The following is a 15,137-nucleotide window of genomic DNA, read 5'->3' on the forward strand; positions in this document are numbered from 1 at the left end:
GCATCATGCATCATTTGTAAAACGTGTTTTATTTGTTCTGTGCCATTTACTGAGCTAGAAAAACAGTAGTAAATATAATAAATAATCATACTTGAGATTGTAGCAAACTCTTCAAAATCATATTTTTGTGGAAAAGTTATTTATATTTTACTAAACAATACTAATGAAAAATGTGGGGCTTAAAAAATCCACACTGTGGGAAATTTGATATGGCTAACATGTAGTTTTTTACAAGTGCAAGGACAAACAAATTTTTTAAGCAGTGATGTAGAAAAACCCTATAGATTAAAAGAAAAAGAAAAAAACTCAATTCATATCCAAGAATCACATGTGGGCTTTATATGGTTCTTAATTCAGATAAATTATATAGAAGTTCTAATAACATTTATGAAGTAACTGGAAATCTGAACACTGGATGGGTATTTGGTGATATCTGAGGGATTACTATCAATGTTTTCAGGTACAAGAATGATACAAGTATTGTTATAAAGTATTTTCTTTTAAAGATATGTACTGCAATCATAGTACCTGGGAGGCCAAGAAAGGAGGACTGCAGATTTAAGGACAGTCTCAGCAAGTAGCAAGACTCTCAACAACATAGTGAGACCGTGTTTCAAAACAAAATAAAAGGGTTGGGGGTGCAGCTCAGAGACAGAATGCCCCCGAATTCAATCCCTAGTACCAGTAAAACACACACACACACAAAAAAAAAAAAAAAACAGTGCTGTGGGTATACCCCTGGGTTCCAAAAAAAAAAAAAAAAAGGAAAAAGAAAGGTGTGTACTTATATTTATGGAAGAAATAATATATTATTTGGAATTTCCTTCAAAATATTAAGCTAAGACAAAAAATTGTTTTTCTAAATCAGAATGGGTTAAATATCTATGATTCCATACTGAAAGTTATGCGTGGAAATGTTAATGAAGCAGCTATAGCCAGGAACTAATTAGTACTGACACTGGGGAGATGATCTAGGGAGTAAATTTTACTTTTCTGTTCCCTTCCAATGTGTATAAAACTTTCATAATAAAAAGCTACAAGTCGGGCATGGTGGCCCACGCTTGTAATCCCGGTACTTGGGAGCCCGAGACAAGATGATCACATTTAGCAGACACCCTGAACTACTTAGTAAAGCCCTCCACAACTTAGTGAGACCCTGTTTCAAAATAAAGAATAAAAAATAGGGCTGAGAGTGTAGATCGGAGGTAGAATGCCCCTGGGTTCCATTCCCAGTATTGAAGAAGAAAAAAAGTTAAAACAAAATCAGGCCTTAATACTGTACTTTATTTAAAATAGGCCCCAAACTAAAAAGAACAAAAATGAAACTGGAAGTATCACTGTTAGAAGCCTCCAGCTAAAATATATAAAATTTTCCATTGTAGAGGTAACTATCTCTGAAACTTAAATAGTTTTCCTTCCAAATCTAAATCCTTTGTATCCAAGGGTCTACATCTGTAGATTCAACCAATCACAGATCGGAAATAGATTTATGTCTGTGCTAAATATAATCAGACGTTTTTGTCATTATTCCCTAAATGCATATTTATATATTCCCTATGTACTATTTATGTAGTGTTTATATTTTATTAGGTAGCATAAATGATCTAGAAATGGACTTTATCAATGGGAGGATATGTGTGGGTTCTATACAGATATTGCGTCGTTTTATAGGAGGGATCTAAGCCTCTGAGGATTCTGGTATCCATGGGAGGTCTTGGAACCAACCCCCCGTGGATAACAAGGGATGCTAAGCTGAACTTTCTCAAGTCTAATCACATATCTGAAATAAACTATTTTGTATTTTTTCTCAGTAATTTTTTTTATTTTTTGGTGGTGGTACTGGGATGGATCCCAGAGGTATTCTACCTCTGAGCTACCCAGCCCTATATTTTATTCTTTATTTTTTGAAACAGGGTCTCACTGAGTTGCAAAGGGCCTCACTAAGTAACTAGGCTGTCCGTGAACTGCAATCCTCCTGTCTTACCCTCCCAAATGCTGGGATTACAAGTGTGTGCCACCATGCCCGGCTCCTTTCTCAATAATTTTAACTTACTTACTGGTTTGTTTTTAAAAATTATACTGTCTGAACAATTTAGGTTTTTTCCTTCAACAGTTATCCCAGATTATAAATCAGAATTTTTATCATCTACTTCAAATTCACGTTTTTTAGTGTGTGTGTGTGTGTGTGTGTGTGTGTGTGTGTGTGTGTATGAGAGAGAGAGAGAGAGAGAGAGAGAGAGAGAGAGAGAGAGAGAGAGAGAGAGAGAGAACCCCCAGAGGTGTTCTACCACTGAGCTACACCGCCAGACCTTTTCTTTTCATTTTATATTTTGAAAAAGGGTTTTGATAAGTTGTTGAGGGTGGCCTCAAACTCGAAATGCTCCTGCCTCAGCATCCTAAGTACTGGGATTAAAGGCAGGTGCCACACACCTGGCTTTAAGTTCAGTTCCAAATAACCTCCTGATCTTGGTCATATGCCACTCAGTGCTTGCAGTTCAGTTTCTTCCTCTGCAAGTGGAAGCCAGTGAATGAGATCATCTCTCAGTGGTCTAGGAGCCTGTGACTGTACTGTCTGCTGTTTGCTTAGCCACGAAAGCCCATTCTCAGTTGTGCATGGGATTAATCTGGCTATTCTCAATACAAAACAAGGGCTATACAATCCATGCACAAAGATCCTCCAACCATAGCAGAGTTCAGATTACCTTGTCTACTGAAAAGTGCACACACACACACACACACACACACACACACACACACCCCAAATCATTCTAGAAAGCCCTTGGGAGTCATGAAAGATGTTGTTTTCAGCAGAAAACAACAATTGAGAACTATACTAATACAGTGCTTCAGCTGACTACTATATCCCAACCCAATAGCCAGTGATGGAATATATATAAAATATACGTAATACATTGTAAAAGAAGTACATAGTATTTAGTATATATTAAAATTTTAAGCCAGGCATGGTGGCAAACTCTTGTAATCCCAGCACTTGGTAGACTGAGACAGGAGGATCGCACAGGTTGGAAGCCAGCCTCAGCTACTTAGTGAGGCTCTCAGCAACTTAGTGAGACCCTATTTCCAAATAAAGAATAAAATATGTCGGGGGTATAGCCTGGAGGTAGAGGCCCCTGGGTTCCATCCCCAAGACCACAAAAAAATATTTTAACAGCCTGAAATATATTTCATAGTATCAGATATAGCTGGTTGCTGGTGTCAAGTGACTAGCTGGCAAGAGCTGTAGTGATCAGAGAGGCTTCAGATTGTCACTCACAGTGGTAATTTGTGACTTCATTCATAGACTTCTCAGTGACATTGAGTTAAGTGAGGGCAATGTGAACCTATGTCTACAAATGGGTATGCATCAAAGAGTAGACATGTAAAGCACATAAAACACAACAGCAAGAGAAGAAAGACTGAACACTCTGCAGAAATCATATTACTTTTTTTATGTGTGTGTGATATTGGGGGTGGAATCCAGAGGCACAGAAAGGTTAAGTAGGATTCTGTTTTTTGTTTTTTGTTTTGTTTTGTGGTACTGGGGATGAAACCCAGGGGCCTCCTACCTCCAGGCTATACTCCCAGACCTATTATATTTTGCTTGGAAACAGGGTCTCACTAAGTTGCTGAGCGCCTCACTAAGTAGCTGAGGCTGGCTTCGAACCTGTGCGATCCTCCTGTCTCAGCCTCCCAAGCGCTGGGATTACAGGCGTGCGCCACCATGCCCAGCATATTACTTGTTTTTATGAAGTAGAATATAAATTACATGGTCATGACTTTAGCTTTCTCCCTGAACAACCAACGATTACCTTGATGTGCTTAACTCTGTCTTCTTTTTCTGTCTTTGGTTTCTTTCCTGTGGCAACAAAAGAGTAGTTTGGGATTAGCTCATGAAGGGCACAGAGAGAAACCTTTCCCTTACATTAAATCCTTTCTGAAACTCTCAGTGAACCTGTTGCTTTAATCTGTACATGATCAAAATTCCAAAATTTTATGGCTTTGGTACCTTGATAATTGTTTTTCCAAGTAAGGGAAGAGCGGAATTATCAACTATAGTATGATCAGACATTCTGCCCTTGCAGTGACTACTAATGCAGAAGTAAACACATCTTGAAGGTCCCGCAGTAAATAGAAAGTGATCATAATTTTAGTCAGCAATATTTTTACCTTTCTTAGAAGGCCGTTCAGATAAGGGCAACATCCGGTATACTCTAAAAGCATTGTTTCCTTTCTTTATACTTTTATCTTTAACTTCTTCAATATCAGGCAAGGAATTCATGGCACATCGGAAATTTGCCTTCCATGTTTTTGGATCAGGTTTATCCACTCCTGGTTGATGCTTTCCTAACAAAACAGACAAAGGTTTAATAAAAAGAGAGAGAGAGAAATTATAGTTAAAAATTTCTGGAAACAGAGTATTTCTGACCAGGTAGAGAGAACCCTTTCATTCCAGGTTCCTTCTATAGTGACCAACCATTTTTGTTTGCCTGGGACTGTAGATAGAAAATACTAGGGAAAAAAAAAAACAAAAAACCTGTCAGTATTGAACATATACAGACTTTTTTCTTGTTGTTATTCCCTAAACAATACAGTACTTTAAAAAAAAGTTTTTAAACCAAGATAGTTTGGAGCAAATGAAGACAAGTGGGGATAGTTTCTACCAGACTGCTTAAGAGAGAAATTAAGCAGCAGAATGAAAATTGATGTTAAGTTAAACAGACGACTGAAAGGATGGAAAGCCAAAAAGTAGGCATAATTTCTGATTTTCAACCATTAATTAAAAAGTCAATTCCTGTAAATAGCTTCCTATTTAAATTCTGTAACAAATAAATATATTCCTGATTACCTTTGGGGGAGATAAACTCAACCCATGTCAATAGCTACCGAACAAATGAGTTTATATTCCCCTGGTAACACTAGAAAACTTTTCAGAATACCACATTTTTGGGAAACTTAGGGCCTAAGAGTCTATGGGGTGGTTGGACCACCACTTCTGAGAGATGTAGCTTGTACCCATGAAGCCCGAATGTGTCTGGAAATAAGGCACGGAGTTTTCAGAGCTATCTCCACGAGGCTATAGCCATGATTTTATATGCCAGGAGATTTTTATATGTGCAGCAAAAACAGAAATACATGATAGCACCCGCCTCTATAAACAATGCAGAGGAATTAGTACCTGTATGGATTGCCCAGTTTCTAAATAGTGGTGCATCTTTTTCCACATCCCATCCGTGTCTGGCTGCATGCATCCAGGGGATCTGGAAAATCTTCTTTTCCTGGAACAACAAAAGGGTAAAGAAGAAATTCAGTCATAGGGTTTGGACAGCCACAGCAGAAGATTCTGAAGTTCTAGCTAGTAAGATTACCTACAAAGTACCACCAGGTTTGTTGAGTCTCTATGGTAAAATGGACTGTAAAGCAAACTCACTTTCCCCATTGGGTGCCAGATGTTGACAGTCTACCCCAGGAGACAGTGAGAGTCTCATGGAGCCTGGAGAGCAAAGTCAAAGGTGATGACCTGGGATATGCCAGTGAGTTCCAGCATTTAAACCTCTCTTCCTTTATAGGACCACAGATTATTTACCACCAACTGAAACTTTTAATGTTTACTCTTGTAACCTTTTATTGTCATTTGGCAAATAGTAAACTCCAGCTGCCTTAGGTAAATTAAAAATTAGACAACTTTCCAAAATAACACACACCCACTTATGCAGCTACAGGGAAGTTGATTGTACCTGAGGATACTGGCACCAAAATCAGATAATCTCCATCTGCTTGTGCAAAACAGAAGGTTCTGTCTACTGTCCTAATCCCTAGTGGCCTACCGCCTTGCATGGAGCAGTGGGAAGTACAAGTGCAGGTGTGGAGACTGTGAGGGGACACTCATTTTCTGGGGAAAAGTTCCTCAATACAATCCTTATGTCAGACTTTATTTTTGTTACAGCTTGAGAAGTAACTCCAAATGGCTTAAACCAACCCCAGCAAAACCATTAGAAACTAATGCTCAGAAACAAAGCCACACTCATAGCAGAAGCCTGGCTCCGTGGGCCCTGACAGTGTCAGGCATTCTGAAGAAGGTTCCCTGGTACTGTGCTTCTGACAACTCAGGACCACATGGAGCTCAGCTGTTTCTTGCAATCACCTAACAAGCTAGGTTTATGTAATAATTTCCATTTCACAGTTGAGGAAACCAAGAGACAGAATTAAATTGTTTAGCCAAGGAACTTATAGTTACAAGTTCAAAACTAAGTTACAAAAAGTTCAAAACTTATAGTCTAAGTTCAAAACTAAGGTCACATGACCCCATAGTCACAGCACACATGTCTCCAGAGTTAGAAGATCCCTTCCTGTCACAGACCTGCAGACTCAAATTGTGTGGAGATTAAATCCCAGGAAATGATTTCCTTGGAAGCTCCTGGGTAATTCTGATGATTGCTAGGTGCAGGCATCTGCATGGGGAAGGACAGGACGTGTGGGTAGGGATTTTCCACCACTTCCGCCTCATAAGGTAAATCTAGAAAGGGTCCCAGCAGTCCCACATGGGGCTTGGCACCTCTCCATGGCACTGGTCAGAAAGATTGAACTAAAAATACTTCAGAATGTTGGAGAGTTGCCAAAAACTGTTACAAGGGAAAATTCTACAATATTTTTAAAAGTCAGTTAATAAAGAAGAACTGAAAGTAAGACAGTTTTTCATAAATTCATTGTTCATTCTGTGTCATCTAGAACTAAACCAGGGTCTTGTCTCAGGTGGGCCAAAGAGCTGAGGGCCAGAAAAGGGCCAAGTGAATTTTTATTTTTTAAATGTACATGAAATCAGAATAAGATCACTTAACACAGCTTTTTGTTATTCACATAAAAATGAACAGAAATGAAAAGAAAGTGATTTCAGAGAAAGAAACTTCCTGAAAATTCCGCAAAATCAAAGCTTTCTGTTTCAAGATAAAGATCCTGAAGAATTTGACATAATTTTTCTATATCAAAAGAGTTCTGGGGCCGGGCATGGTGGCGCACGCTTGTAATCCCCTTGCTTGGGAGGCAGAGACAGGAGGATCACGCAGGTTCGAAGCCAGCCGCGCTGGCTTAAGAGACCCTGTTTCCAAATATAAAAAAAGTATAAAATAGGTCTGGGAGTGTAGCCCGGAGGTAGAAGGGCTTCCAGGAACCCCAGTACCACCAAAACAAACAAACAAATAAAAGAGTTCTGGGGTGACAGAACTGAAAATCTGCCTTGCAAGGCACAAAGCTGGTACTGGTACAGTGGGTCTTTATAGCCAAGCACTTATGTCTCACAGAAATCGTACAAAAATCGTGAAATCACACAAGCAGCTACTGAACCTTGCCATACCCAATATGGAGGGGTACAGGTATAGCTCAGTGGTAGAGGTGCGGGGTTTAATCCCCAGCACTGGGAAAAACAAGAACAAAAACAAAACTATGGATTCTCTTGAATAGGCAAAAGACCTAACAGATCTTTCTCAAAAGAGACAAAAAGTACATAAAAAGATGCTAATGACACTAATCATTAAGGAACTGCAAATCAAAACAACAAACACCTCATAGCCACCAGAATGGCTGGAATTAACAAAAAAGCAGAAAACTTTAAAAGCATGGTTGAGTACATGGAGAAACTAGAGCCCTCCTACACTTCTGGAGAGAATGTAAAATAATGAACCGCTATGGGAAAATTTGGCCATTCCATAAAAATCTAACATTCCGGGGCGTGGTGGCGCACGCTTGTAATCCCAGCATTCAGAAGGCTGAGACCGGAGGATCGCAGTTCACAGACAGCCTCAGCTACTTAGGCCCTCTACAACTCAGTGAGACCAGGTTTCAAAATAAATAAATAAATAAATAGGGCAGGGGTGTAGCTCGGAGGTCGAATGCCCCTGGGTTCCACCCCCAAACCCCCACCCCCCAAAAAATCTAACACATATAATTAACAGATGATACAGTAATTGGACTCTTGGATATATACCCAAATAATTACAGCAGGTATTCAAATAAAAAAGTGATGCATAAATGAGCCATTACTCATAAAACCTAAAGATGGAAACAACCCAAATGTCCATCACTTGATGAACAGATAAACAGAATGTTGCATATGCATACAATGGAATATTATTCAGCCACAAAAAGGAATCAGTACTGCTACATATACCATAGATAAACTTTCAAAACACTTGAGAAAGAAGCAAGACACAAAAGGAAAAATGAGAAATGATCCATTTACATGAGAAATCCACAGAAGGAACGAACAGTCACAGGGACAGAAAGCAGCTTGGTGGCTGCCAGGAGCTGGAGGTTTAGAAAAACAGGCGCAGTGACTGCTTAATGGTATACGTTTCCTTTAGGATGAAAAAGCTCTACAGCTACATGGTGGGGATGATTGTATGACAATGTGACTCTACTTAATTTCACCAAACTGCAGACTTTAAGATAGTTTAAATGGTAAACTAAAACAAAATAATACAACTGAGCTGGGTATGGTGGTGCACATCTATAATCCTAGTACTTGAGAGGCTGAGACAGGAATATCGAGGGTTTGAGGGCAGACTCAGCAAGTAGCCAGACTCTCAGCAACCTAGTGAGACTCTGTTTCAAACAAAAAATAAAATAGAGCTGGGGGTTTAGCTCAGAGGTAGAGTGTCTCTGGGTTCAATTCTCAAAACAAAACAAAACAAAAACCTGCATGTGCTTCTGACAAGATTTTCATATTGCATAGAAAAGGCAACTACAAAAAAAAAAAAATCACAGATGGCTTAAAAAAAAAAAACCTTGTTGAATGATAAAAGGGTGAGATTCATTTTAACACTGAAAGATTCCGATGAGTAAACATTCTCAGCATAGATCCTGCGTTCTAAGGGACAGTGCTGGTGTTGCTACTTGTCCTTGTAGATACACCCGGGGCATCTTTTAAGAGCCTGGTGGCTCAGGATCCCCAGTGACCAGTCCTGCACTGGCAGATGGACACAGTGTGTGGAAGGACTGCATGCACCATAGTCCTCTCTTGTGTACACATACAGACCTCTGTCCCACTGGGGGCAGAGGACATGAGCACTGCTGAGCTCACAAAAGCACCTGAGATTCTTCAGCACAGTAAAGAACAAACATACCTGGACCCCCAGGATACTGGCTTTGTTATCTCCCTCTGCCCCCCACCCTCCCCGGTTATTAAGATGTTCAGATGAGCTTGCTCTCTGTTTGGACTTCTTCTTACCCTACGCACAGGCAGCCTGATGTTTACACTATCACAGACCTCTTTTAAACCAGAGAAAAGGTCCTTGTGTTCGGGAGTGGCCTGGTGCCTGGGTCCATGTGATCTCCAAAATGGATTAAGTACATCAGTTACCAGGGTGAGAGTTACACAGAGCTAGGGGAGCAGCAATGACCTGGAAGGTGGCTACCTCCTCCCTTCCTAAAAAAAATGGCCCAAGGAAATCAGGAGCAAGTGTTTGGCCAAGGCAGAAGGAACCTGGACTTTTCAAGAAGTAAATGGCAAGAAGGAAAACACAAGGAGCCCAGGACACTATTTATGATCAGAGAAGGCTTGGTCATAAAACCAAACACAACCTGGGGGATTCATCTGGGTTTTCATTTGAACAAATCAACTGAAAAGAGGCATTTGGGAGCAAGGCGTGGGGGCGCACGCTTATTGTAATCCCAGCACTTGGGAGGCTGAGACAGGAGGATCGCTGTTCGCGGACAGCCTCAGCTACTTAGAGAGGCCCTCTGCAACTTAGTCAGACCATGTTTCAATATAAAGAATAAAAAATAGGGCTGGAGTAGCTTAGAGGTAGAATGTCCCGGGGATCCATCCCCAGTACAATAATAAATAAATAAATATTTTTAAAAGGCATTTGGGGAATATTCAAGACATTTGAATATGAATAGGGCAGTGATGATATTAAAAACGACAAGCTTTGTCCAATTGATAATGGCACTGTGGATATGCATGAAAATGTTCTGAAGTCTTATAGATGTGTACTGTCAGAGGGTGGCTTTAAAATATGACATAGAAGATGGGCGTGTTGGCGCACGCTTGTAATCCCAGCATTCGGGAGGCTGAGACCTGGAGGATCGCGGTGAGACCCGGTTTCAAAATAAAGAATAAAAAATAGGGCAGGGGGTGTAGCTCAGAGGTCAAATGCCCCTGGGTTCCATCCCCAGACCCGAAAAAAAATTAAAAAATAAATAAAATATGACATATAAGTCAGGCATGGTGTCACACACTTGTAATTCCAGTACTTGGGAGGCTAAGGAAGGAGGATAACAAGTCAAAGGCCAGCATACTGTAACTTAACAAGACCTTGATTCAAAATAAAAAATAAAAAGGGCTGGGCATGGTGGGGCACTCTGATCATCCCAGCATTTGGGAGGCTGAGACAGGAGGATGGTGGGTTCTTAGACAGCCTCAGCTACTTAGTGAGGCCTTTTGCGACTCAGTGAGACCCTGTTTCAAAATAAAGAATAAAAAATAGGGCTGGAGGTATAGCTCAGAGATAGAATGCCCCTGGGTTCCATCCCCAGTACTACAAAAATAAAATAAAATAAAATAAAATAAAATAAAATAAAATAAAACGGGTTGGGGGTATAGCTCAAAGGTAGAATGCTGCTGGGAACAATCCTCAGTGTCACACAAAAATAAAAATAAAATACCACACACACATGATACAATAAAATATTAATAAATCTAAATGTAAACATTTGGGAATTTGCTATCCTATTCATTCTAGTCATTATATTATCCAAAACTACCATACACACTTGTAAATACTCATAAAAAGTAGATGGCACTTCCGGGAAGATGGCGACCGAGAAAAGCGGGGCTTAAGAGTCCCGCTAACAACCAATCTCCATTACCACAAAAAGAGCGCCTTTCATAGCCAGAAAACACCATCACCAGAAAAACAAAAAAAACCACCAGGCTCCAGAGAGAAAGCGGACTGATAACAGAGCTCAGGGCCACAGAGGAGACACACGCGCCCGAGGACGCGGCAGCAGCGCCATACTGCCGGCGGCAGCGGCGAATTCAACGGACGGCTACAGCAAGCCAGGTGAGCCGCTGCGGAACAGCCAGGCGGGATCTTTCGGCGCAGAGAGGATTTAAAGCTCCCAGTGGCTGAACTCAGCACACGCTGCAGGGATTCAGAGTGGAAAACAAAACCAGAGAAGAAAAAATACGCCAGCCTCATGGCCGAGGGCGTGGCAGAGGCGCCATATTGCCACCGGCGGCGGCAGCAGCAGTGAATTCACTGAGTCCAGTACAGCTACATCTGCGTACTCAAGAACAGTGAGTCAAATTGTGGGCCACAGAGGAGAAATCGCAGTATTGTGCCTCCTGGGACTTGACCCAGTGAGGGAGTGGTGGTGGCAGAGATATCACACCATAGGAGAACGTGCAACCTGGCACCCCCCATAGTTTAAAGCAGCCTCTATCGACTCCCTGGGTCGGAGACTCTGTGATACAACACAGTAAAGAAGTAGTGGGGTCTGAGATAATACAGACTCGAGATCCAGAGCACCTTAAGTGAAGCCATAGTGACCCAAGGGAAGAACCCAGAGAAGGCACAAACCTCCGAAATCATGGGAAAGAGGAATAACACTGGAGTAATGAATGTGCACAACCCCACAACATCAGAACCTGATAAAACAGAAAATCAGAGATTTCTAGAAGATCAAATCAGGAAAATAACTGTAGAAATAATAGAGGTGCTTCGAAAAGAACTCAGAGAGAGCCAAAAAGAGATAAAGGATGCAATTAATGAAGTAAAGGCCTCAATTCAAAGCACAAACAACCGATTAGACCACATGGAGAACAGAATCTCGCTCTTAGAAGATGAGCAATCCAAAAATGAATGCATAGTTTCTAATCTAGAAAAAAATTTCCAACAGCAGGAATCTGACATTGAAGAAATATGGGCCCATCTTAAGAGAGCTAACCTAAGAATAATTGGAATAGAGGAGGGAAAAGAAAGTGATACCAAAGGGATCAACAATCTCTTCAAGGAAGTAATAGCAGAAAAATTTCCAAATATAGAGCAAGAGGTTGATACACAGATCCAGGAAACTTATAGAACTCCCTTTAGACAGGATCGGAGAAGAGGATCCCCACGCCATATAATTGTCAAAATGACCAATGTGGAAGCCAAGCAGAGAATCTTAAAGGCAACAAAAACAAAGGGCCAACTGACATTCAGAGGCAAACCAATTAGAATCACTCCAGACTTCCCAAACCAAGTCATGAGAGCCAGAAGGGCTTGGAGTAACATATTCCAAACTCTGAAAGAAAACAACTTCCAGCCAAAAATTTCCTATCCAGCAAAACTTTCTATCAAATTAGATGGAGAAATAAGAAGCTTCCATGACAAAGAGAAACTGAAGGAATTTATGTCTTCAAAACCAGCGCTAGAGAAAATACTCAAAGAGATTAACTACAAAGAAGAAATAGGTAACACTCACCAGAACCAGAGAAACAAGAGTTTCCATCCAACAGACAACTAAGATTGGTTATCTGTGGAGATTCATTATTTATGTTAGTCTTTTACCTATCTCTAAGTTGTATTGTTTGCCTTTATTGTTGTTAATTTTTAGGATTTCTAGTTGGAATATTAATATACCTTCAGATATAGCATTTGGAAATATTTTATCCAATTCTATTAGTAACTTTTAACTCTGTTTACATTGTCTTTGGATATACAATATTTTTTTTATTTTTTAGGGAGTTTGTATATTCTTCTGTTGCCTGTGCCATTGAAATCATATCCAAGAAATCACTGCCAATTTCAATGTTGTGAGGTTTTATGACCCAGATTTTCTCCTAAAAGTTTATAGTCTTAAGATTTATATTTAGGTCTTTTATCTAGTTTGAGTTAATACTTGTATGTGGGATTAGGTAAGGGTCCAATTTTATTCTTTTCCATGTAATTATTATTTTTCAACAATATTTAGTTAAAAGATTATTATTTCCACCACCAAATGTTCGTGGAAACCTTGTCAAAAATAACTTGACAATATAGGGAAGAATTTAGCTCTAGGCTTGTATTTAACTCCAATGGTCTATATATCTGCCTTTAGAACAGTACTACACTGTTTCAATTATTGTAGCTTTATATGGTTTGAAATTAGAAAATATATATCTGCTAGCTTTGTTCTTTTTCAAGATCGTTTTGGGTATCTAGAATTCATACTCCATATTAGGATAGATTTTTTTCTGAAAAATAAATATATAAATATATGATAGTTTCACCTAAAAAAACAGAAAAAAATATGCTCTAGTAAGAAAGAAAGCAAAAAGAAATATTGAAATGCTATCTTTAAATCATCAAACGCTTGGTATCAGACAAATGAAACTGTTATGTGAGATTATCATTTTTAATTTTGGATAAATTGCTATAATACTAGATGTCAACCACTAAGCCAAGCATGGGAAGGAGGGATGGGGAGAGAATGGGGTGGTAATCGGGTGGGGGCTGACTGGGCGATGTGTGCATGTATGTCTACAAAAGTTTGTATCCCACTATGATGTATGAATACAGTGCACCAATAAAATAAAATTAAAAAAAAAAAAAAAAAGTAGATGGCCCCAATCATAAGCTAGATATATTACTACTTTGCCAAATTTTCTCACTATTCTCTTAAAGGAAACTCAAGAACCCATTCCATTACCACCCTCTTCCAAATTTATTAGAAGCAGGAAATGGAAAAAAATAAGGCAGCAATTAATCATTCATTTGTTTCCTCCTGAGAATGTACTGGCCTGGATAGACTCTTCATTGAGGAGAGCAACAGCCGCTGTTCCTAAGATAATCTTAACAGATTCAGAGCACAGCCACCAATCCTGCTCCTCCTCAAGTACACAACCATGCCTTAACAAAACAATCCTTACGGAGTGCCTCCTACTTCCCAGCCACTAGGCCTTCACACTGAGCACGCAGGGACGATGAAGGCAGCCATGCACTGTACACGTGGGCTTCCAGCCAGAAGCACTTCACCATAAACAAGAACACATGCTTAATACCAACTACTATGGTTTCTTTAGTGTGTACCCTAAAGTTTCCCTGGTTCCCAATGCAAAGGTGTTGAGGTGGTAGAAATTTGAAGAAATGGTGTCTAGTAGTGGATAATCTGATGACCAGGGCTCTGCTCTAGCGAATGTACTGCCTTCACAGAAGTGGATCAGGTCTCCTAGGAGAGGACTAGCTCCTTCAAGAGTGAGTTATTATAAAGAGAGCAAGCCAGGCCCCACTCAGGTCCCTTTCTTCCTGGCTTTCTTCCCTTTCTCTACCATACTGGTAAGCAGTCAAGGAAGCCCTCACCAGGACACAAGCACCATGCCCTTTGAACAGAATAGACACCAATATTGTGGCCCAAATAAAGTTTGTAATTTTGTTATAGCAACACAAAGCAGACCAAGACACCGACTCAGGCATAAATGAATCCCAAAGTCTCAAAGACTGTCTATTTTCTTAGTCATTATGGTCTTCAGTGTGAGAATAGACTTTGGAATGACCTCAAACCACAGAAAATATAAATAGGGATTCTTAGGCAGAATGCTCGTGAATGGAAATGGGAAGAAAATATTGGGCTCTCAATGAACCATTATGTGGACAGATAAATGCCAACAGGCCCAAGTTAGCTGGAAACCTATAAAAAGATGCTTGTGGGAGTACAGGTAGGGAAAGAAAACCTCCTGACCCGACCAAAGCCTGCAGTACAGTGACAGCACTGCCTTGTGCACACACAGCCAGTCCCCTGCCTGCTGCAGCCAGGTCCCAGTGGGCCATCTGCCTCGTAGGAATCCCAGCCACCAGGCAGCCCAGGGATTCCCTTGCCAGCCGAGGCGGTGATGGCCAGCAACGACTCAGAGACTCCACTTCCTTCAGATGTCTTACTTTATCCCAAGAGCTCACAAGATGACAGAAAGGTTGCCTTCTCTGCTCCTTCCAAAAGCTAAATGAAGACCAGCAGGGAAGGGAAACCTGCATGGGTCTGAGTATTAACTGTGCAAAAAGAAACCCATTTGGTGAGTGTAATGGCACACATCTATAATTCCATACAACTTGGGAGGCTGGAACAGGACCTCCGGTTTAAGGTCAGCCTTGGCAACTTAGTGAGACCCTCAATGACTTAGTGAA

General features: G+C 40.4%; 1 protein-coding gene across 1 annotated transcript in view; it reads right to left on the reverse strand.

Annotated features, from left to right (window-relative positions):
- The window catches only part of IRF2 (interferon regulatory factor 2), a gene marked incomplete at both ends in the record, with an annotated part of 97,149 nt that overhangs the window by 32,807 nt on the left and 49,205 nt on the right, over positions 1 to 15,137 (reverse strand). The window contains 3 exons of the mRNA XM_080710733.1: positions 3,810 to 3,856; positions 4,168 to 4,344; positions 5,177 to 5,276. Of these exons, the coding sequence (XP_080566859.1) occupies positions 3,810 to 3,856; positions 4,168 to 4,344; positions 5,177 to 5,276 (324 nt within the window). The remainder of the gene's footprint in view (positions 1 to 3,809; positions 3,857 to 4,167; positions 4,345 to 5,176; positions 5,277 to 15,137) is intronic.

Source organism: Muscardinus avellanarius (genome assembly GCF_963383645.1).
Source record: "Muscardinus avellanarius genome assembly, chromosome: 14".
NCBI lineage: Eukaryota > Metazoa > Chordata > Mammalia > Rodentia > Gliridae > Muscardinus > Muscardinus avellanarius.